Raw genomic sequence first — 24394 nt, 5'->3', positions numbered from 1 at the left:
CTATAAACATTGGTGTGCAAATGTCCGTTTGTGTCTTTGCCCTTAAGTCCTTTGAGTAGATACCTAGCAATGGTATTGCTGGGTCGTATGGCAATTCTATATTCAGCTTTTTGAGGAACCGCCAAACTGCCTTCCACAGTGGTTGCACCCTTTGACATTCCCACCAACAGTGGATAAGTGTGCCTCTTTCTCCGCATCCTCTCCAGCACTTGTCATTTTCTGTTTTGTTGATAATGGCCATTCTGGTGGGTGTGAGATGATATCTCATTGTGGTTTTGATTTGCATTTCTCTAATGGCCAGGGACATTGAGCATCTCTTCATGTGCCTCTTGGCCATCCGTATTTCCTCTTCTGAGAGGTGTCTGTTCAAGTCTTTTTCCCATTTTGTAATTGGGTTGGCTGTCTTTTTGTTGTTGAGATGAACAATCTCTTTATAAATTCTGGATACTAGACCTTTATCTGATATATCATTTCCAAATATTGTCTCCCATTGTGAAGGCTGTCTTTCTACTTTCTTGATGAAGTTCTTTGATGCACAAAAGTGTTTAATTTTGAGGAGTTCCCATTTATTTATTTCCTTCTTCAGTGCTCTTGCTTTAGGTTTAAGGTCCATAAAACCGCCTCCAGTTGTAAGATCCATAAGATATCTCCCAACATTTTCCTCTAACTGTTTTATGGTCTTAGACCTAATGTTTAGATCTTTGATCCATTTTGAGTTAACTTTTGTATAGGGTGTGAGAGATGGGTCTTCTTTCATTCTTTTGCATATGGATATCCAGTTCTCTAGGCACCATTTATTGAAGAGACTGCTCTGTCCCAGGTGAGTTGGCTTGACTGCCTTATCAAAGATCAAATGTCCATAGATGAGAGGGTCTATATCTGAGCACTCTATTCGATTCCATTGGTCGATATATCTATCTTTATGCCAATACCATGCTGTTTTGACCACTGTGGCTTCATAATATGCCTTAAAGTCAGGCAGCGCGAGACCTCCAGCTTCGTTTTTTTTCCTCAAGATGTTTTTAGCAATTCGGGGCACCCTGCCCTTCCAGATAAATTTGCTTATTGGTTTTTCTATTTCTGAAAAATAAGTTGTTGGGATTTTGATTGGTATTGCATTGAATCTGTAAATCAATTTAGGTAGGATTGACATCTTAACTATATTTAGTCTTCCAATCCATGAACACAGTATGCCCTTCCATCTATTTAGGTCTTCTGTGATTTCTTTTAGCAGTTTTTTGTAGTTTTCTTTATATAGGTTTTTTGTCTCTTTAGTTAAATTTATTCCGAGGTATTTTATTCTTTTAGTTGCAATTGTAAATGGGATTCGTTTCTTGATTTCCCTCTCAGCTTGTTCATTACTAGTGTATAGAAATGCTACAGATTTTTGAATGTTGATCTTGTAACCTGCTACTTTGCTGTACTCATTTATTAGCTCTAGTAGTTTTGTTGTGGATTTTTCCGGGTTTTCGACGTATAGTATCATATCATCTGCAAACAGTGATAGTTTTACTTCTTCCTTTCCAATTTTGATGCCTTGTATTTCTTTTTCTTGTCTAATTGCTCTGGCTAGAACCTCCAACACAATGTTGAATAACAGTGGTGATAGTGGACATCCTTGTCTTGTTCCTGATCTTAGGGGGAAAGTTTTCAATTTTTCCCCATTGAGGATGATATTAGCTGTGGGTTTTTCATATATTCCCTCTATCATTTTAAGGAAGTTCCCTTGTATTCCTATCTTTTGAAGTGTTTTCAACAGGAAAGGATGTTGAATCTTGTCGAATGCCTTCTCTGCATCAATTGAGATGATCATGTGATTTTTCTGCTTTGATTTGTTGATATGGTGTATTACATTAATTGATTTTCTTATGTTGAACCATCCTTGCATACCTGGGATGAATCCTACTTGGTCATGATGTATAATTCTTTTAATGTGTTGTTGGATACGATTTGCTAGAATTTTATTGAGGATTTTTGCATCTGTATTCATTAGAGAGATTGGTCTGTAGTTTTCTTTTTTTGTAATATCTTTGCCTGGTTTTGGTATGAGGGTGATGTTGGCTTCATAGAATGAATTAGGTAGTTTTCCCTCCACTTCGATTTTTTTGAAGAGTTTGAAGAGAATTGGTACTAATTCTTTCTGGAACGTTTGGTAGAATTCACATGTGAAGCCATCTGGTCCTGGACTTTTCTTTTTAGGAAGCTTTTGAATGACTAATTCAATTTCTTTACTTGTGATTGGTTTGTTGAGGTCATCTATGTCTTCTTGAGTCAAAGTTGGTTGTTCATGTCTTTCCAGGAACCCGTCCATTTCCTCTAAATTGTTGTATTTATTAGCGTAAAGTTGTTCATAGTATCCTGTTATTACCTCCTTTATTTCTGTGAGGTCAGTAGTTATGTCTCCTCTTCCATTTCTGATCTTATTTATTTGCATCCTCTCTCTTCTTCTTTTTGTCAATCTTGCTAAGGGCCCATCAATCTTATTGATTTTCTCATAGAACCAACTTCTGGCCTTATTGATTTTCTCTATTGTTTTCATGTTTTCAATTTCATTTATTTGTGCTCTAATCTTTGTTATTTCTTTCCTTTTGCTTGCTTTGGGGTTAGCTTGCTGTTCTTTCTCCAGTTCTTCCAAATGGATAGTTAATTCCTGAATTTTTGCCTTTTCTTCTTTTCTGATATAGGCATTTAGAGCAATAAATTTCCCTCTTAGCACTGCCTTTGCTGCGTCCCATAAGTTTTGATATGTTGTGTTTTCATTTTCATTCGCCTCGAGGTATTTACTAATTTCTCTTGCAATTTCTTCTTTGACCCAGTCATTGTTTAGGAGTGTGTTGTTGAGCCTCCACGTATTTGTGAATTTTCTGGCACTCTGCCTATTATTGATTTCCAACATCATTCCTTTATGGTCCGAGAAAGTGTTGTGTAAGATTTCAATCTTTTTAAATTTGTTAAGACTTGCTTTGTGACCCAGCATATGGTCTATCATTGAGAATGATCCATGAGCACTTGAGAAAAAGGTGTATCCTGCTGTTGTGGGATGTAATGTCCTATAAATGTCTATTAAGTCTAGTTCATTTATAGTAATATTCAGATTCTCTATTTCTTTGTTGATCCTCTGTCTAGATGTTCTGTCCCTTGATGAGAGTGGTGAGTTGAAGTCTCCAACTATTATGGTATATGAGTCTATTTCCCTTTTCAGTGTTTGCAGTGTATTCCTCACGTATTTTGGGGCATTCTGATTTGGTGCGTAAATATTTATGATTGTTATGTCTTCTTGTTTAATTGTTCCTTTTATTAGTATATAGTGTCCTTCTTTGTCTCTTTTAACTGTTTTACATTTGAAGTCTAATTTGTTGGATATTAGTATAGCCACTCCTGCTCTTTTCTGGTTGTTATTTGCATGAAATATCTTTTCCCAACCTTTCACTTTCAACCTATGTTTATCTTTGGGTCTAAGATGTGTTTCCTGTAGACAGCATATAGAAGGATCCTGTTTTTTAATCCATTCTGCCAATCTATGTCTTTTGATTGGGGAATTCAGTCCATTGACATTCAGTGTTATTACTGTTTGGATAATATTTTCCTCTAACATTTTGTCTTTTGTATTATATACATCATATCTGATTTTCCTTCTTTCTACACTCTTTTCCATATCTCTCTCTTCTGTCTTTTTGTATCTGACTCTAGTGCTCCCTTTAGTATTTCTTGCAGAGCTGGTCTCTTGGTCACAAATTCTTTCAGTGACTTTTTGTCTGAGAATGTTTTAATTTCTCCCTCATTTTTGAAGGACAATTTTGCTGGATATAGGAGTCTTGGTTGGCAGTTTTTCTCTTTTAGTATTTTAAATATATCATCCCACTGTCTTCTAGCTTCCATGGTTTCTGCTGAGAAATCTACACATAGTCTTATTGGGTTTCCCTTGTATGTAATGGATTGTTTTTCTCTTGCTGCTTTCAAGATCTTCTCTTTCTCTTTGACCTCTGACATTCTAACTAGTAAGTGTCTTGGAGAACGCCTATTTGGGTCTAATCTCTTTGGGGTGCGCTGCACTTCTTGGATCTGTAATTTTAGGTTTTCATAAGAGTTGGGAAATTTTCAGTGATAATTTCTTCCATTAGTTTTTCTCCTCCTTTTCCCTTCTCTTCTCCTTCTGGGACACCCACAACACGTATGTTTGTGCGGTTCATATTGTCCTTGAGTTCCCTGATACCCTGTTCAAATTTTTCCATTCTTTTCCCTATAGTTCCTGTTTCTTTTTGGAATTCAGATGTTCCATCCTCCAAATCACTAATTCTATCTTCTGTCTCTTTAAATCTATCATTGTAGCTATCCATTATTTTTTCTATGTTTGCTACTTTATCCTTCACTTCCATAAGTTCTGCGATTTGTTTTTTCAGTTTTTCTATTTCTTCTTTATGTTCAGCCCTTGTCCTCTTCATGTCCTCCCTCAATTTATCGATTTCATTTTTGAAGAGGTTTTCCATTTCTGTTCGTATATTCAGCATTAGTTGTCTCAGCTCTTGTGTCTCATTTGAGCTATTGGTTTGTTCCTTTGACTGAGCCATATTCTCAATCTTTTGAGCGTGGACAGTTATCTTCTGCTGCTGGCGTCTGGGCATTTATTCAGATTTCTCTTGGTGTTGGACCCAGCAAGGTTGTAATATTTTTCTGTGAAATCTCTGGGTTCTGTTTTTCTTATCCTGCCCAGTAGGTGGCGCTCGTGGCACACGTTTGTCTGCGGGTCCCACCAGTAAAAGGTGCTGTGGGACCTTAAACTTTGGAAAACTCTCGCCGTCCTGGGGGTTCGCTAGCCGAAGCGGCTTGAGCCGGCCCTCGGTCCGAACGCAGGGAGGGTTGCTGGTCGCCGCAGCCAGGGAAAGAGCCCGTCCGAATTTCCTAGTCGGCCCTGGGCAACAAGCGTGGCGGGAGGGCGCCAGCGGCAGCGGCCCGCCCGAGAGAGTGCACGTTCCCCCGGGAGTCACGGGTTTGGAAGGGGCCTCCCCCACCCGTCACCGTTCTCTGCGGCCTGGGGGTTTCCGATCCAATTCTCTCAGTTGGTCCGGGGGCTGCGCGTGGTGTGGGCGCCAGTCGCCTTGGTTTCAGGGGACCGCCTCTCCAATTCTCCCAGCCGGCCCGGGAAGGGGGAAGGGAGTAACTCCGGCCGCTTGCCACCCCGCCCGGTAAGGCCCGCGCGCCTCGGCGATCTCACCCGAGCTGCTTCTCTCAGCCAGCCAGCCGTTCCAGGATGGGGTACGCTGTCTTTTTTATCTCTGTTGTGGCTTTGGGCGCTTTCTGTATCGTTTCTACTCCCCTAGTAGGTGTCCTGGAGAAGAAACTAAGATCCGCGCGTCTTACTAAGCCGCCATCTTCCAGGAAGTCCCACAACTCTTTTTAAGATTACCATTTTTAAAAGATATTTTTTCTTGAGAAATCTTCACACATACAGTCCATACATGGTGTATAAAAACAGCTCACAATATCATCACATAGCTGTGTATTCATTACCATGATCACTTTTAGAACATTTGCAACGCTCTAGAAAAAGAAAGGAGAAACTCATACAACCATACCCCTTGCCCCTCCCTCATTGACCACCAGTATTTCAATCTACCCAATTTTTTACCCTTTATACCCCCATTATTTAGTTTTTATACTTATTTTTTTTTACTTATCTATCCACACCCTGGAAAAAAACTAGCATCAGATGCAAGGTTTTTACAATTACAAAATCACACTGTCAAAGTTATTTTCTTATACAATTGTCTTCAAGAATTAAGGCTACTGGAAAACACAGCTCAACAGTTGCACGTTATTTCCCTCCAGCCACTCCAATACACCATAAACTAAAATGGGATAGCTATATAAAAATAAAAATTAAAAAAAAAACAGTGGAGGGATAGCTATGTAATGCATAAGAATAACCTCCAGGATAACCTCTTGACTGTTAGAAATCTCTCAGCCATGGGAACTTAGTCTCATTTTTCTCTTCTCCCTTTTGGTCAAGAAGGCTCTCTCAATCCCATGATACTGGGTCCCAGCTCATTAATGGTACTATTTGCATGAATATTTTTCTCCATCCTTTCATTTTCAGTCTGTGTCTTTTGTGAGTCTCTTATAAACAACATATAGTTGGGTCATGCTTTTTTATCAGTTCTGATTATAGAGGATTAATCCATTTAAATTCAGAGTAATTATTGCAAGGTAAGACATTAGCCATATTTTATTTCTTGTGCATTCTATAATTTTTGGAGCTTTCACGTATAATTGATCCTTTGTAATGAAACAGGTTGAACCACTTCTAATTTTCATTTCTGTATATTAATTACTTTCATTGTGGCTATCAGAGGTTTGCATATAATATCCTAAATCTGAAACAAACTAGTTTGAAATCACAACTTCAGTAGCATGCAATCTTTACTCCTATACCCATCTGTTCTTCGTGTTTGTTTCCATCACATTCTCTCTTTATATTTTGCATCCCTTTAAACAGAGAAATATGATTTATTGAATGGTAATCTAAATTTTCTAAATAAGAAAAATTATATACAGAAAATACAAGAATACAGGCACGTGTATTTACCCACATTGTTATCTTTATTGGAGACCGTAATTTCTTTATATGGCTTCAGGTTACTGTCTATTGTACTTTAATCCTGAAGAAGTCCTTTTAGAATTTATTGTAGAGGTCTCACGGCTACACACACTGTTGTTTCTTTATCTGGAAATGTCCCACTCTTTTTTTCTTTGCATCAGACACAAGGTTTTCACAATCATACTATATCATCATTCAATCATCCTCAAGAAACATAGCTACTGGAACACAGCTCTACATTTTCCAGCAGTTCCCTCCAGTCTCTCCATTACATCCTTTTTTTTTTTTTTTTTTTTTACAAGGGCAGGCACCTGGAATCGAACCCGGGTCCTCTGGCATGGCAGGCAAGCATTCAGCCACCATGGCCCGCCCGTCCCACTCATTTTTGAGGGACAGGTTTGCTGGATATAAAACTGGGTGCTGGCAGTATTTCTTTTAAGGATCCCTTGCTTGTGAGGCATCACTTCAAGGTTTGTTTGTTTGTTACTTCCAGAATCCTCTCGTCTTTGAATTTATTCAACATTTTGATAATATGTCTTGGAGTAGGTCTATTTGGCTTTAACCTGTTTGGAGTTCCTTGAGCTTAATGGATATGTATATTCACATGTTTCATAAATTTGGGGAAGTTTTCATCCATCATTTCTTCAAGTATTTTTTCTGGCTCTAATTTCCTCCTCCTTTTTGTACTCCTATCATGTGTATGGTGGTGCATCTCACATTGTCCCACTGTTCCAATAGTTCTAATTTTTTTAATTGTTCTATCTGCTCTTCAGGCTCTGGTTTCAATTGTACTCTTGTAATTTACCCTTTCTGCCTGCTCAAATCTGCTGTCGATTAACTACAGAATATTTTTAAATTATGAAAATAGCTTTCTTATTACATAAACACATTATAAACAGCAAAAAGAAAATACTTGCATATTTTAACTGAGCCTTCATATGTGTTTATTGTTATTTGCAATCCCTTTTTTGATACAATTTATAACCACATTCCTATTATCAGTCTGAGTATACAAGTGCTAAACAACACAAAGGTCTGGAATTAAAGAAAAAAACTGAAAATGTATGAAGCTAAGTGCATGCAGTACATTAAGTGAGGATGGAAGAAATTGTCCTGGAAATAAAATAAAATAGAGTAAATGAAAGTGATTGAAAGGTTTTTGCTTTCTGTTAGTCTTCCTGTCCTTTGCTCCACGTTTTATGATGCACATGAAGTTGAAGTTCCTCATTTGGTTCACAGCTGATTATAGCTTACCCACCTCCTCATCTGCAATTCAATTCCCCATGGATGTCAGGTCTCTCATGTAATCCTACTGGATGGTCCCTGTTGCATATTCATAAGAAACAGCAAAAGAATTTCTGACATCTGCTGAGTCCACACCACTTAACTTCCCATCAAACATCATGAGGAACATGGTGAAATTTATAAGACTGGACCCTCATTCATCACAACATAAAAGCATGAATCAGCTGGATCCTTTCCCAGATAAGCAAGCATATCATGCAAATCCCCCTTACTGATGAGCCACACTTGTTCTGATAAATCATGTTGAAACCTTTTTTGAACCCAGGGTGTAACTGGACAAATAAGGGAAGTTGGACACTGAGGGTACTTCTCAGTGGTCTTGGTCTTTGCCTTCCTTGTCGACATGGTGGCTGCTTATATCCATCTTGGACACTGGAACTGGAACAAAAGAACTATTTTCATGATAAAGATTGCTGGGGATTAAGTGAACTAATGTTAACTTAGTTAATACATGTGCAGTCATTAAAACACCACCTGATATATGGTTAAGTTCATCTTAAGTGGGAAATAGAGAAGCAAACCATAATGCAGAAGCGAAGGGGAGGAGGCTGCAAACAAGAAATAAGCCTAGCTATAGCTAGGAGATGGGTGGTGACTCACAGAAAACATAAGACAAAGGCAAATATTGGCAATTGTCCTGGTTACTGAAATATTGCCTCTGCTGCAAAATCATGTTTTTAGAGTGTTCTAAGATAATCAGGATGTGTCTTATAAATATTTCTCCTTTGTCAGTTTTCAGTGTAGGTTGCTAGAGGGTACTGGTGGAGAAAGGGGCTTCCTTCATGGTTTTGGTGTAAGTACATGACAGGCTACTGGATTGGGCACTTCCCCTACTTTACTGCCTGTGGCTTATCAAGGGTCCAGTGGTTCCATCAGGTCAGCAGTCCAATGGAATTTCCTCCTACAAAGCCAGTGACAAGCAGGGTGCTAGATTCCCACAGCAAACAGTGTTTTCAGCTACTATCAGCCCCTGGAGTTATATATTACTGGACAAAATACAAAATGGTACAGCCCCTTTGAAAAACATGTTGGTAGTTTCTTATACAATTAAACAATTACAATATGGCATAGCAATGCGATGCCTTCAATATTCATGAGAAAACTAAAACTTACGTTCACACAAATACCTGTGCATGAATGGTTATAGCAGTTTTATTCATAAAAAACTGAAAACCAAAATGTCTATTGATGAATACACTATTTATGGTATAACTGTTAAACAGCAGCAAAAGAAATCCTACAGAGCAGTAAGAAGCAGTAAATGTGGACGAATTTGAGGTGTATTATGCTAAGTGAAAGTAGAATAAAAACCCACATACTGCTTTATAACATTCTTGAAAAGTTAAAACTATAAACATGTGGTAGAAATTCAGAGTGAGAAGGTTAGACTAAAAAGGGGAGATACTAAGATTTTCAGAAGGAAAAGAAGACTTATTTCCTTTCGTTGTGGTAAATTAGAAAAAGGAGTTAATTTTTTATATTTAACAAATAAGTTGATGTATAAACAACAAACAGTGAATGTAGAAAACTGCAAATTATAGAGAAGAAAAATGAAAAAGAAATCATTCCATCTCACCCCTAGGGAGTATGGTAGTTTGAAATTGTACCCCACAATAGGTCACATTCTATTAATCTGTTGCTGAGGGTCTAGGCCTAGTGTGGCTGGGACCTTCTGATTAGGGTATTTCAATTAAGATGTTACCACCTCAAAGTGGGTCTTAGTCATCTTACTGGAGTCCTTTATAAAAACATGAAAGAAACAGAAGCTGAGATGAAACTGAGAGCTCATGAAGACAAGCTCCAGAGAAGCTAAGAGTAAAGTCACTGAAGCCAGAAGCTGAAATCAAAGAAACCAAGGAGCAAAGGACCAACAGACAGTGGCCATATGCCTTCCCATGTGACAAAAGATACAGGCAACCTATCTTCAGAGTCCAGGTATCATCTTGTGGATGCTTGATGACATTTTCATGGCTTTAGAACTGTAAATTGTAAGTTAATAAATCCCTATTGTTAAAAGCCAACATATTTCTGGTATATTGCATTCTGGCAGTTTTACAAACCAAAACAGGGAGAAACTCTGTTAATGTTCTAGGATGGGTCATCTCTACAGACCAGTTTAACCACATTTGTAAAATATAAACCACTGAATATTTTAACATTTTACTAAATTATCATTATCATGTACACATTTATTTTACACCACACCTTTGCACAATATTGCGTTGAACAATACAAATATATCTAGTGGCTGTACAACATTGTAGAATGTGGCCAGGAATATATCCAGCAACTTCATTTCTGGTGGCACTGACAGTTTCCAGTCTCCCCTATTTTCACTACCACCTGTATCAGCAAGCATCATCGTGGTACCCAAGGATAGCTGTAGGATAACTCTGGAAGGGAACTTACTGGGTCAAAGGGACAACTTCTGCTACCTAGGGCCACCATTCCCCAAAGACCTTACATGAAGAGTCAAAGAGGCAACTCCCTGCTCAGCATGGGGAAGAGTACTCTAGATAAACCTCTAGGTCCCAACTACTGCCCACCACTAATATGGGGACACTGACTGGGCTACCAACTTCACAAAGGCCTGCAGTAGGTATACAACCCAGGCAGAGCAACAACCCCTGGTCGAGCCTAGCACAAACCTTGCAGCCTTAGTTTCCTGTCTGGTGTACTCTACTGGATCCTCAAAAAGCAAGACCTTGATCACTGTATACATGCTCTGTGATGGAAAGAAGCTCTACTTTTGCTAGATCAGACTGAGGGTCTTCCCACCCTCTGCTGGAGCCCCCAAATAAGCTCTCAATCCATAGGAAACATGTTCTCATACTACTAGATAAGAGGGACACTTGTGTGGGATAATGGTAATTTGGTTAAACTGTCCCGGCAGTTTCCTCATTAGTAAGCCAGGGATCATAATAATGGCTGTAGAGAATAAAGGCAAACAATGCAAAAAAAAAAAAATTTGTACACTATGTAAGCAACACTATATATGAAGTGCAATATATAATCCTGCCAAAAGTATTACTTTGTACACAAGAAAGCCTGTAAGAAAATACCCATAATATCATAAGTAGTTTGAATTCTGAGTGGTTCTTGGATTTATTTGATACTTTTATGTTAAGATCAAATCTTTTACAATGTGAACATACTGTTTTATAATCTAGAGTAATATCAAAATTTACAAAATGTACATAATAAAAGGAAAACTTCAAAACACACATGGCTGGACATGACTTTGTAAAGACAATTTTTTTATAACAAAAGCAAACATAAACACACCATATAAAAGTTCATGTACTAGAATTTAAAACATATCATCTTCATATCCATAACAGGAAAACAAAAAGTAGAAATTAATGCACATGGAGATATGGGAAGAGAATGCTGCAAGTTTATAAGACATCTGCCCTGGTATGAACTTCCTTTTGCTCTAAAAGGGAAATGACATCAGTGAAGGCTTTCTTACATTGCTTACAGTCACATGACTTCTCAAATGAGTAAGGTCTTTTAAGGTAGGCATCTTAAAGGAAAAAGGAAATGAAGACTTCCCTTGTCTTTTCCATTCATAGGACCTCTTCACAGTGTGATGTCTCACATATTGCCTAAGTTGGGAAAAACAATTCTAGATGTGCCCACCTTCCTTACAAAAGTTCCTGCTATATTCAAGCATGACTCAACATATATTCATCAGGGGTAATCAGCAAAGGTCTTCAAACATTGAAAGCATGGGAGAAAAGCAAATCGTGCCCACATTCCTTACGTATACATGATTTCTCTCCTGTGTTATCTTTGCTCAGGTTTTCAAAAAGATGAAATATATCTAAAAGCTTCCAAGATTACTTACACATATTTTTTGCCCTCCAATGTGCCTTCTCATGTCTTCAAGAAGCTGAGAAACAAGCAGAGACTTATCCTATATTCCTTACACTAATGGAATGGTGGGCTCTCATATGGTTTGTGAGGTATGAGGAATGATTATAGGTTTTCCCACATTCTTTACAGTCATAGGCTTCTGTGAATTTTTTTTAAAGCAGTTTTATTGAGATATACTCACATTGCAATCCGAAGTGTACAATCAATGGCTTTCAGTAAATCAGAGTTGTGCATTCATCACTGCAATCTTAGAACATTTTCATTACTTCAAAATCTAAAAGCCATACCACTTAGCCGTCACCCCTCAGCCGCTCTATCCTTCCTCAACCCTACATATCACTAATCTATCTCTTTATGGATTTATTTATATCTACATTTTGTATAGATGGAATCATACAAGATGCAGTAAGATAGATACTAAGTCTATCACTTAGTATAATGACTTGTTTTAAAATTATTATTTTTTACATAAAGAAGTTGTGATTAACAGAAAAGTCATTTAAAAACTACAACATTCCCAAACACTCCCTATTGCTGAGACTGCTTTAGTGTGGTACCTTTGCTACAAGTGATGGAATAACATTAGAATAATAGTGTAGTCCATAGTTTACATTTGGTATATTTTTTCCAATATACCATCTTATTAACAAGTTGGATTAGTGCCATATATTTGTTATACCTCATGAAAGAACATTCTTATATGTTTATTAGCTCAGGCCTTAACCTTAAAAGGGTTCACTGTTATAGAGTCCCATATTTTATCTCCAAACTTTCATTCTCGGAACATACATGACCCCAAAAGTTCTTCAAATCCATGAACATGGAATATCCTTCCTTTTATTTAGGTCTTCTGTGACTTCCTTTAGGAATATTTTGTAGGTTTTTTTGTACAGGCCCTTTATATCCTTGGTTAAGTTTATTCATAGATATTTGTTTCTTTTAGAAGCTATTTTAATTAGAATTTTTTTCTTGATTCCCTCCTCAGCTTGCTCATTACTAGTATAATGAAGCATTTCTGTTTTTGTGCATTGGTCTTCTACCCTGCCATTTGGCTGATTTCATTTATTACCTCTATTATTTCTATTGTCCATTCTTCAGTACTTTCTCTATATTGGATCATGTAATTAGGAAAGGGTGAAAGTCTTACTTCTTCCCTTTCATTTTGAAGACTTTTATTTTTTTTCTTTTCTAATTGCTCTACCTAGAATATCCAGTGCTGTGGGTTCCTGAATATTTTTAAAATTCTTTGAGGTTCTGTTTGGGCTTATATTACACAAAGTACATCTATAGTCTAGTAATTTGAAAAGAAACCAGCTTAGCTTCAAAAGCACGTTTTCTGCTCCCTATTCTTGGGCTTCTCAATATCTCTTGTCCCACGTTACCAGTTGACACTTTTCATGCCGCTTATCAGGAAGTATGACCTTTTCTTGTTCAATGGTATCATGATTCTTATATAAATTAGATTAGAATTGTACATTGAGTAAACAATTTTGCTGTGCTTTTCATTTATCCTTTTAATTGCACTTGCTGATGATGCTCATTTCTTCATGCCATTCTCACCTGTATTTTCTTTTTAACCTTCAGAACAGCCTTTAGTAATTTTTATAGGTCAAGTCTCTGTTTATGAACTCTCCATTTCTGTTGATCTCTGAATACTTTAAGCTCCCCCTGTTTTTTGAAAGAGAGTTCTGCCCAACAAAGAATTTGGGGTTGGCAGTCTTCTCCACTATGAATATATCACACCACTGTCTTCTGGCCTCCATAGTTTCTGATGAGAAACAAGGACTTAATCTTTTTGTAAATGCTGCATTGTTTCCCTCTGCCCGCTTTCAAAATTCTCGATTTGGCATATGACATTCTGATTAGTATGTTTCTCAGTGTGGGTCTACTTTGACTATACTGTGCTTCTTGGACATGTGTAATTATGTCATTCATAATTAAGTTTTCAGCCATTATTTCCTCAAATATTCTTTCTGCCCCCTTTCCCACCTCTTCTCCTTCTGGGACACCGATGACACTTATGTTTTCATTCATCATGCTGTCACTCAAATTGCTGAGACACTGGTCAATGTTTTCTATTCTTTTCCCTGATCTTCTGATTAATTTTGATTTTCCTGTCTTCTGGTTCTGCTTTCTTCTGTCTTGCTAATATACACCTCCAATGTATTTTTAATTTCTACTATTGTGCCTTTAATCCTCATAATTTCTTGCTGAATTTCTTTATATACTTTCGAATTTTCTTTATGCTCACACATCGTCTTCAAAAATCCTTGTTCTCTATGCACTTCTTCCTTTTACTCCTTCAATTTAGATTTGTTTGAAAATCTTTGATAAGTTGTTACAACTTATGAGTCTTCACCGAAGTTTTAATTTGTTCCCTTGCCTTAGTCATATCTTCCTGTTTCTTAATTTGTCTTATGATATTTTACTAATGAGTAGGCATCTTATTCCCTTGATAAATCAGGTTTGCTTCTTCGACTTGTCTACAGTTTCATTGTTTATTGGCTTTGTGTTAGGCTCTTTCATGCTTGGTCTAAATTACCCTAGACTTTTAATAATAGCCCGTTTGTTCAGATTGTCTTAGTTCTTTTTCATCTGTTTATTGCCCTGGTTATGTGGCACAGTTTTTGAGATTGTGCTTTTTCTGCAATTGTTTCAACAAAAGAGAAAGCGTACTTTACTCAGTTCATTCTCCAGGAATCTTTAGCAATTCTTTTTCTGCAGATTTTTCTCCCCATCTTCTCTGATTTCTTCCTGTATTAGAGCAGTTTGGTTTAAATATTTCCTCACACACACACACACACACCCTTTTTTTCTGAGGACTTTGTTTTTTGTTTTTTTTTTCTTTTCCTTATTCAGGTATCCCAGCCAGGGGAAACAGATGGGGTCAAACCAGGAAGTTGGGTCTCTTTACAAAAACCTTTTTGGCCTTTAGAATGTCCAGCTGACAGAAAGAGCATTGAGTGAGGTCACAAGTTACCAGCCTTTCCATGGCAGTGGCTCACATTTTTTTCCTCTGCTGAAGATCCTTTTCAATGCAGCACTCCTTAACGACTTGTGTTCCATAAATTATAGACACTGCCATATTCTTTACATTCATAGACTTCTATGAGTTTTTTTATGTACAGTGAGGATTGAGGACTGTCTAAAGGTTTTCCCACACTCCTTACATTCATATGGCTTCTCTCCGGTGTGAATTCTGATATGTTTAGTGAGGGATGAGGAACGACTAAAGGCTTTCCCACATTCCTTACATTCATATGGCTTCTCTCCAGTGTGAATTCTGATATGTTTAGTGAGGGATGAGGAAAGACTAAAGGCTTTACCACATTCCTTACATTCGTAAGGTTTTTCTCCACTGTGAAATCTTTTGTGTTGTTTGAGGGAAGAGGAAATAACATAGGCTTTCCCACACTCATCACACTTAAAAGGCTTCTCTCCTCTATGACCTCTTAAATGGAAAGCAAGAGATGATGAAAAACTAAAGGCTTTCCCACATTCCTTACATAAATACGGCTTCTCTCCAGTGTGAATTCTGATATGTATAGTGAGGGATGAGGAACGAATAAAGGCTTTCCCACATTCCTTACATTCATAAGGCTTTTCCCCAGTATGATTTTTTTTATGTTCAGTGAGGGCAAAGGAACGAACAAAGGCTTTCCCACACTCATTACATTCATAGCACCTATCTCCACTATGAATTTTTTTATGTATAGTGAGATATGAGGAACGAGAAAAGATTTTCCCACATTCTTTACATTCAATATTATGACCTTTCATATGTCTCCGAAAGAATAAGGAACAACCAAAGGCTTTTCCACATTCCTTACATTCATAGGGTTTCTTTCCAGTTAGTGTTATTGCATGTCTTTTAAGAGATGCACGACAACTGAAGCATTTATCACATTCCTTACACTTATAAGGTTTCTCTCTAGTAAAAGTTATCACACGAGTGAGATGGGAAGAGGGAAAACTGCAGGCTTCTTCACATTCCTTGTACTGACAGGGTTGGCTTCCAGTGTGAGATCTCACATCATGCATACATGATGAATGGTCCACGAAAGTGTTCCCATTATCAATGCATTCATTAGATTTTATTCCAGTAGGAGTTTGTCCAAGCACAGTAAGATTTGGAATCTGGATGAAGGTTTTCCCACACTGATTACCTTCAATTTCATGGAGATTTTCAACAGTAGGCCTTCTGTTAAAAAATAAGCAGCATGCTGTGAGAAATAAATGTATTTGTATTTACCCATGGCCATATACATTGAAGGTGTGGGTTTCCTGCCTTGAGCCGTCACATGTTATAGAAGCTGAATTATGTGGCAGAGTACTACCCATTACTGTCACAGTATTTCTGAAAGGTGGGGCTTTTTAATAATTACTCATAAGTCTGAGATGTTTCAAATACTCAATACCGAAGTCATAATTATGAAGAGTGTTGTGAAATGTATATGACTATACCCTTTGAAAGGTACAGGTAAATACATGTATATATGTAGACACATATGTAGGTAGGTTGGTATTAAAATGCCATTTCTGATTTTGAAGGGCTGGTCTCTTGTGTGAATTAACACTCACCTCACATGTCTCACCCGGTTGATGTGCAGATCTTCAATGCCATGGACTTGGCAGATTTTTCCTAACATGGGGGGCCAGGAGTCATTCTTCATGAATTGCACTATTGTATGTTCACTGGATAAGTGTTCTCCATTATTATCCTGTTGAGAAACTGGTCCAGTGATTTGAAGTTGAGTTTCCAAATATAAGATAAAAAGGTAAGGAAATTTTATGAGAAATAAGGCAACTGAGAGCAAAGAAAAGCTTTTGAGGCATTTTTGTCTTTCAGGACCTTGGAAATACTAGATACAAAGAACCAAAATGGCATACAACTTACTAAGAAATTATTCCATGAATTCCTTCAGTGAGGTATAATGACATAAGTAGGGTATAACTGGCAGAGCAAAGAAGAATTTGCAATGCAATGCACATGCCCAAAGGTAATGTTAAAGGAGGAAACAGGGAGAGTCTTTCCCTATGAACACAGAAGATGTGACAGAACTGAGGAAATTTAAGTTTAGCCTCCTCAAAACAAAAGAGATGATCTCTAATTAACTTATTCAGTTATTATTCCCACTATTCAGGGCTCATCCGTTAAAGGATTTTTGCCCACTGAGTGCTCTCCAATACAATGGCTCTGGATAATTCCTATCTTTACTCTTCTCAGGTCTTTGCCTTGTTTCTCCCAGGAAAGAGATGGGACAGGTTTAGCTGGTATGGTCCACATGGGAGAAAGGTATATTATGAAGGGAGTTAATGAAGAGCTACAAACCTTTCCCTGGCCATGTGCCCAATACTTCTGTCTGAGAGGGGGCAGACATGAGTTTATTTGCAACAAAATAATCATGTCAAATTACTAACAAAAACAATACAACTCTTGAGGTCCAAAAAACACAAATCTCTGGATCAACGTGACCCTGAGGACAATGGCTACATTTACCACACTTAAAGCCCTTCAAGGATTTTAACCACAACAGAAATAAAAAGTCAGTTTAATACATTGATCTTCATGTTCATACAGAAGCCAGTAAATGTCAACTCCATAGAAAAAAGTGATCATGTCTGTCTTATTTCTCAAACTATTTCCATTCCTCAGCCAAATCACAGAACAAGGTTGATGAGTAAAGTATATTTGTTCAGTAATGGAGCATATTTTAAAATGATGCCATCCTTACCTATTGAGGCCAGGTTCCTGAAGTTTTCCACCATCACCTCTCTGTAGAGTTTCCTCTGAGCAAGATCCAGCAAAGCCCATTCCTCTTGGGTAAAGTCCATGGCCACATCCTCAAAGACCACAGAGTCCTGTAACATCCCATATATTCTAGATCAGCAAGGTACCAACTCCCCACCATGTGCAGGAGAGGTGAGGCTGACCACCATGTGGAACTAAGAAGCCATAGGAAGCTCACAAAGTTCTCAGTTCTACCAAGATCTACTCAGGGTTAAGTATTAGCATTCTTTCCTTCACTATCAACACACAGATTCAACAAATTTTCACCATATTGAATTTATCTCTCCACATTTAATTATCAGTAATTCCAGCCTTTCTCCTCCCTCTTTTATGACTAGGAACCAGAGTGCATAGCATAAATGATCAAAATGCTCTACAAATGAAAGACACTTTCCCAGATCATCAATTCTTTGGGGAAAAAAAATATTATTTCATCTCCTTCCATAAAGCCCACAATATTCAACAAACACAAAGTGCAGGGTTAAACCAGGATAAGACATCAATAACTGGGAAACACTAAGGGACTGACAGCTTTTCATTATGCTCCTCCCCAGCAACTAGAAGCCCAGAAACAAACTCTTCCAGATTCAAAAACAAATTGTCAAGCAAGGTCTTGAACTAACTATAATTCCTTTAAAAATTTCAGATCATCAGGGAAAGACCGGACCACCTGAATGAAAGAGAATGATCTTTTGGAAAAGTCTCGATTTTCATGTATCATTTCCTATTTTTCAAGAACTCAGCAGTTCATCCTCTCCAACCTTTTCATAGAAATACTGAGAATTAATACAGCTCAGATAAGAAAGGAAACAAGAATACAGACATCCCCACAATTCCCACATGTATTAGCGACTATTCTGCTCAACAAACATACAGCCAGACATCCAACAACCACACTCTAATCTTTTAAGATGCCAATGACACCTTTATCCACAAGAACCAAAAGAACATACTTTGGTCTTTGCTAACTGTGAGGAATACATTAAAATTCCCATTTTATAAATTAATTGAAGTCAAGAAGGGTTTCTTTGTTAACTTAATTTACCCACAAATCCTAGGAAACACACTAACACATATGTCCTCTGGAGGTTCTACTCTATAATTTCCTCACATCCTGTCCCTGATGGGGACACAAACATGACTACCTGAACTCCAGACACTGAAATGCACCAGGGACTGTAGGCTTAACCCTAATGGTTGGTGGCTAAGAAAGAGTATCAACCCCCTGGCTTCCATGTTCAGTCTAGTTCCTGAAATGACTTTCTAAACACGAGTAACATGCAAGCCTCAACTAGAATAGACCTAATTATACACTTTATGGACATCAAAAATCTTAACATTGACTTCCAAATAGCCAAGATGGCAATTTAAGACAATCCAAGGTGCCATTCCCCCACAGAATCTGCAAAAGCTGACAGTGCTAATTTCTTCAAAAGACTGGAAAGCACTTAAAGGGCTTCAGTAACTGGGCAGGTGCCAAATCAAGAAAATGTAGCTTTAAAAATTGGTAGGGGGGTTGGTGGTTCTAAGTATATTATTTGTTTTCTTAAATAAAAATACTTTTTTTAAATTTGGATAAATAATAGGGGGAACAAATGTTAAAATAAATTCAGTTTGAAATAGTGGTAAATGAAAGCGAGGGGTAAGGAGTATGGTATGTATAGTCTTTTTTTTCTCTATTATCATTTTATTTCTTTTTCTGTTGCCTTTTTATTTCTTTTCTAAATCGATGCAAATGTACTAAGAAATGATGAACAGGCAACTATGTGATATTAAGAATTACTGATTGTATATGTAGAATGGAATGATATCTAAATGTTTTGTTTGTTAATTTTTTTAATTAATAAAAAAAAAAGTTAAAAAAAATTTGGTAGGAAAATCTCATAGCACTTTGGCTGTCCCAAATCTCAACCCCTTATGGGCACTGTGTGGGGCAAATCTGCACTCCCGTTGCGGGTCCCTGGTCCTGTTCCAGGGGAAGCAGAGAATAAAACATGGGAATGTAAAAGCATGTAGTGAGTGATAAATGTGATTAATACTACACATATAAAACTGATCATTCAGAATAAAAACGAATGCACATCATTACTACAAGGAGGTGTTTATAGTAGTACATGAGAAAAATTTTACCTATTGCAAACTATGGACCATAGTCAACACTAATACTTTAATATTCTTTCATCAACAGTAACAAATGTACCATACCAATGCTAAGGGTCAATAATAGTGGGGGATAAAAGGTATGGGATTTTTTTTGAATAATGAAAATGTAAAAGAGGGATAAATGCAAACTATGTGAAGATATTGTGAACCACTGCACATTTTGATGAATCATATGATATGTGAATATATCTCAATAAAAGTGGTTTAATTAAAAAAAAAGGAAATCTGAAAGTATAACTTCAAAAGAATAGTGAAAGGCCAAATATAAGAGAAAATAAATATAAATAATCATAATAAAGAATACATAAATGGAAATGCCACAAATTTAAAAACATTCTGTGCCACAAAGGACTTTGTCACAAAGGTGAAAAAGCAGCCGTCGATGGGAGAAAATATTTGGAAGCTACAGTTCCAATAAGAGTTTAAAGTCCTTATATATAAAATATAAATGGGAATTCCTTAAAATAGAATACTTCAGTGCTTCAAGGACTTTGTCAAAAGGATGAAAAGGCAATCAATTCAACAGGAGAAAATATCTGGAAACCATATATATACCTGATAAGAGTTGGAGATCCAGCATATAAAAAGAAATCCTAAAACTCAAAAATAAAAAGACAAATAATCCAATTAAAAAACGGAAAAGGAACATGAACAGATAGTTCTCCAAAGAGGAAATGCTTAGAGGCACATGAAAAGATGCTTAGCTTCACTAGGTAAAGAAATACAAATCAAAACTACAATGAGATATCATCTCACACCTACTAGAGTGACTGCTATTAAGCAGGCAACTACAAGTGTTGGAGAGGATGTGGAGAAACTGGAACACTTATTCACTGCCGGTAGGAAGGTAAAATGGTACAGCCACTGAGGAGGATGGTTCGGCAGTTCCTCAGGGAAACCAAGTATAGAGTTGCCTTACAACATGGCAATCCTGCTACTCAGCACACACCCATAAGAGATGAAACCAGGGACATAAACAGACATTTGCACATCGATGTTCATAGTAGGACATTATTCACAATTGCCCAAAGATAGAGACAATTGAAGTGTCCATGAACAGATGAATGGACAAAAAAATGTACTATATACTATATACATTTGAAGGAATGTTATTCAGCAGTAAAAAGGAATGAAGTTCTGAAGCACACGACAACATGGATGAACTCTGAAAACATTACATTAAGTGAAATAAGTCAGGCACAAAAGGACAAATATTTTATGAACTCACTGATATGAATTATATGTAAAATTCATAGGCATAAAATCTAGAATATAGGTTACCAGGATATAGAATGAGTCTAAAGAATTGGGAGCAGTCAATACGTGTAGAACGTTTAACAAGGGTGAACTTAAATGTGTGGAAATGGGCAGAGGTGATGGTGGCACATTGTTGTGAGAATAATAGTGCTAAATGGTGTATGACTATGGTGGAAAAGGAACATTTAGAGTCAGTTATGTTACCACAAGGAAAGTTGGAGTTAAAACATGGGAATGTATAGAACAGTGAATCTTGTGATGGACAACATCTGAGATTAACTGTACAAATATAATCAAGTTCTTTCATGAAGTAGAGCAGATGTATCAATGTATGATACTATTATAAGAAGTTAATAATAGAGGGATTTATGGGGGGAATATACCTATTGGAAATTATAGACTATAGTAACAGTAATATTTTAATACTCTTTCATCAACAGTAACAAATACACCACACCAATACTATGGTTCGGTAATATGGGGGGATAAGGAGTATGAGATGATTAGGGTTTTCTTTTTTTCTTTTCTTTTCTGCAGTAATGAAAATGCTCTAAATTTGATCATAGGCTATATGCATAACTATGTGAAGATAATGTGAACCAGTAATTATATGCATTGGATGGTTCTATGTTGTGTGAATATATCTCAATAAAATTGCATTTATCTAAGCCAAGTCTGCAGGTGAACTCACTGCTCTCCCCTCTATGTGGAACATGACTCAGTGGTGTAAATCTCCCTGGCAACATGGAACAGAAATCCTGGGATGATCCAGGACCCAACATCAAGGGATTGAAAGAGCCTTCTTGACCAAAAGGGGGAATAGAGAAATGAGACAAAATACAGTTTCAGTGGCTGAGAGATTTCAAACAGAGTTGAGGGGTTATTCTGGAGGTTATTTTATGCATTATATAGATATCCCTTTTTAGTTTATGGTGTATCAGAGCAGCTGGAGGGAAGTACCTGAAACTGCTGAGCTGTGTTCCAGTAGCCTTGATTCTTGAAGATGATTGTATAAAGGTATAACTTTTACAATGTAACTCTGTGATTGTGAAACCCTTGTGTCTGATGCTCCTTTTACCCAGGGTATAGACAGATCAGTAAAATAATATGGATAAAAAATAAATAATAGGGGGGAATAAAGAGTAAAGGAAATTGGGTAGATGGAAATACTAATGGTCAATGAGAAGGAGGGGTAAAGGATTACGGTATGTATGAGTTTATTTTTCCTTTTTATTTATTTTTCTGGAGTGATGCAAATGTTCTAAAAAATGATCATGATGATGAATACACAACTATGTGATGATATTGTGAGCTACTGATTGTATACCATGTATGGAATGTATGTGTTTGTAAAGATTTGTCAATAAAGATATTTTTTTAAAAAAGGAAGAAAAAATCCATAATTATTAAAGAAGACATTTTAAAAGATAAAAATGCTTTTAAAAAAATCACCTTTATTCCCACCACCAAAGAACAATTAGCATTTTCTTAAGTTTTCATTTGTCTTATACAACATTTTTAACATAGTTGTAATTATACTGTACTTTTTTACACCACAATTTTTATTCACTTCCTATGTCATTATAGCTAATTGTTGACAATGTTTTTGTAACTGCTTAAGATTCTATCATGTTCTTAAGAAATTATTTTTACAACAGATTAAAAAAACTTATTTCTCAGAGACAGATACTAAAGTATGTGATAGCTGGGATATAAACTAATACAATTCAGGGAAGTGAGTAGAAGTATAGATGTAAGAAGGGTGGTCAGGAGTTGATCACTGTTGAAGCTGAGTGATGGGTACATGAGGATACCTTGCACTCATCTTGCAACTTTGGTATATTTGACATTAACCATAATAAAAAGTTTATTTAAAAAGGAAAAAGAAATCCTACAATATAATAAAAAAAAAACCAACACAATTCAAAAATGAGCCAAAGACTTGAATAGAGGTTTTTCCAAAGAAGAAATACAAATGGCTAAAAAGCATATGAAAAGATGCCCAATATCACTAGCTAGCAGGGAAATTCAAATCTAAACCACAATGAGATATCATTTCATACCTACCAGGATTGGCCATTATTACACAAACAGAAAACTACAAGTATTGAAGAAGATGTAGAGAAATAGAAACACTTATTCACTGCTGGTGAGAATGTCAAATGGTACATCCACTGTAGAAGACAGTTTGATGGTTTCTCAGGAAGCTAAGTACAGAACTGTCACTTGATCCAGCAATCCTGCTATAAGGTATATATCCAGAAGAACCAAAACCAGGGACATGAACAGACATTTTCACACTGATGTTTATAGCAAGATTATTCACAATTCCCAAAAGATGGAAACAACCCAAGCATTCTTAAATTAAAGAACGGATAAACAAAATGTAGTATATGCACACAATAGATTATTATTCAGCAGAAAGAGGGAATGAAGTCCTGATGCATATGACAACATGGATGAATCTTGATGGCATTATGCTGAGTGAAATAAGCCATACACAAATGGATAAATATTACGTCACCAATATGAACCAAATATAATAAGCAAATTCATGGAGTTATTATCTAAAATACAGGTTACAAGAAGATAGAATGAGAATGGAGAGCTTATGTTTTATTTGTGCAGTATATATAATAAGGTTGATATAAGTGGAAATGAATAGATGCACTATCATTTGTGAATACAGTTTAAGTCCAAAAGTGTTACAAGGTACAAAGGAGATCACGCTATAGTGATCAAGGGACAAATTCAACAAGAAGCCACAAAAATTATAAACATACATGAACCTAATGGCAGAGTCCAAAAATATATGAAGCAAATATTGACAAATTTTAAGAGAAAAACAGGTGGTTCTACATATTAGGAGACTGCAATACAACCCTTAATAGTAGAAGATATCAATACACCCCTTTCAATTATGGAGAAAAACCTAGGCAGGAGATCAGTACGGAAACAGAAAACTTGAACGACAGTATAAGTCAGTAAGACCTATTAGTGGTATATAGAACACTTTACCCAACAGCAGTAGAATGCACATTCTCTAGTACACATAGATTGTTCTCCATAATAGACCATATGCTGGGTTACAAAACAAGTGTCAATTAATTGAAAAATATTGAAATCAAGCAATATCGTCTCCAAAACAAAGGCTAGTGCTAAGGAATTACAGTGGGAGAAATAAACATTTCACAAATACTTAGAAATAAACACTGTTAACACTAATGGGTCATAGAAGAAATCAAAAGGGAAGTTCAGAAAAATTTTAAAATGAAATTGGAAAATATCCTGAGCAAACAAAAACAAAACACACCAAAATTTCTAAAATGTGGCAAAGACAGTGCTGAGAGGGAAATTTGTAGCTGTTATATGCTCACATTAAAAAAGAAAAAAGAAGGGGTGCG

At 36.7% G+C, this 24394-nt stretch overlaps 2 protein-coding genes across 3 annotated transcripts in view; both read right to left on the bottom strand.

The window, feature by feature from the left end:
• Positions 1 to 24394, bottom strand: part of LOC143650738 (zinc finger protein 556-like) — a 124937-nt gene that overhangs the window by 43899 nt on the left and 56644 nt on the right. For both annotated transcript variants that reach the window (XM_077121900.1, XM_077121899.1), the window contains exons 6-7: positions 17515 to 17641; positions 16361 to 16511 (exon numbers count right to left, since the gene is read on the bottom strand). In XM_077121900.1, coding sequence (XP_076978015.1) covers positions 16361 to 16511; positions 17515 to 17641 — 278 coding nt within the window. The remainder of the gene's footprint in view (positions 1 to 16360; positions 16512 to 17514; positions 17642 to 24394) is intronic.
• The window catches only part of ZNF846 (zinc finger protein 846), a 112163-nt gene continuing 96067 nt past the window's right edge, over positions 8299 to 24394 (bottom strand). Inside the window, 1 exon segment of the mRNA XM_077121901.1 lies at positions 8299 to 15710. Within this exon segment, the coding sequence (XP_076978016.1) occupies positions 14876 to 15710 (835 nt within the window). The 3' untranslated portion in view covers positions 8299 to 14875.

This window comes from Tamandua tetradactyla, chromosome 11, assembly GCF_023851605.1.
Source record: "Tamandua tetradactyla isolate mTamTet1 chromosome 11, mTamTet1.pri, whole genome shotgun sequence".
NCBI classification, from domain to species: domain Eukaryota; kingdom Metazoa; phylum Chordata; class Mammalia; order Pilosa; family Myrmecophagidae; genus Tamandua; species Tamandua tetradactyla.
The sequence above is the reverse complement of the archived record's forward strand: the minus strand, read 5'-3'. Positions and strand labels throughout refer to the sequence as shown.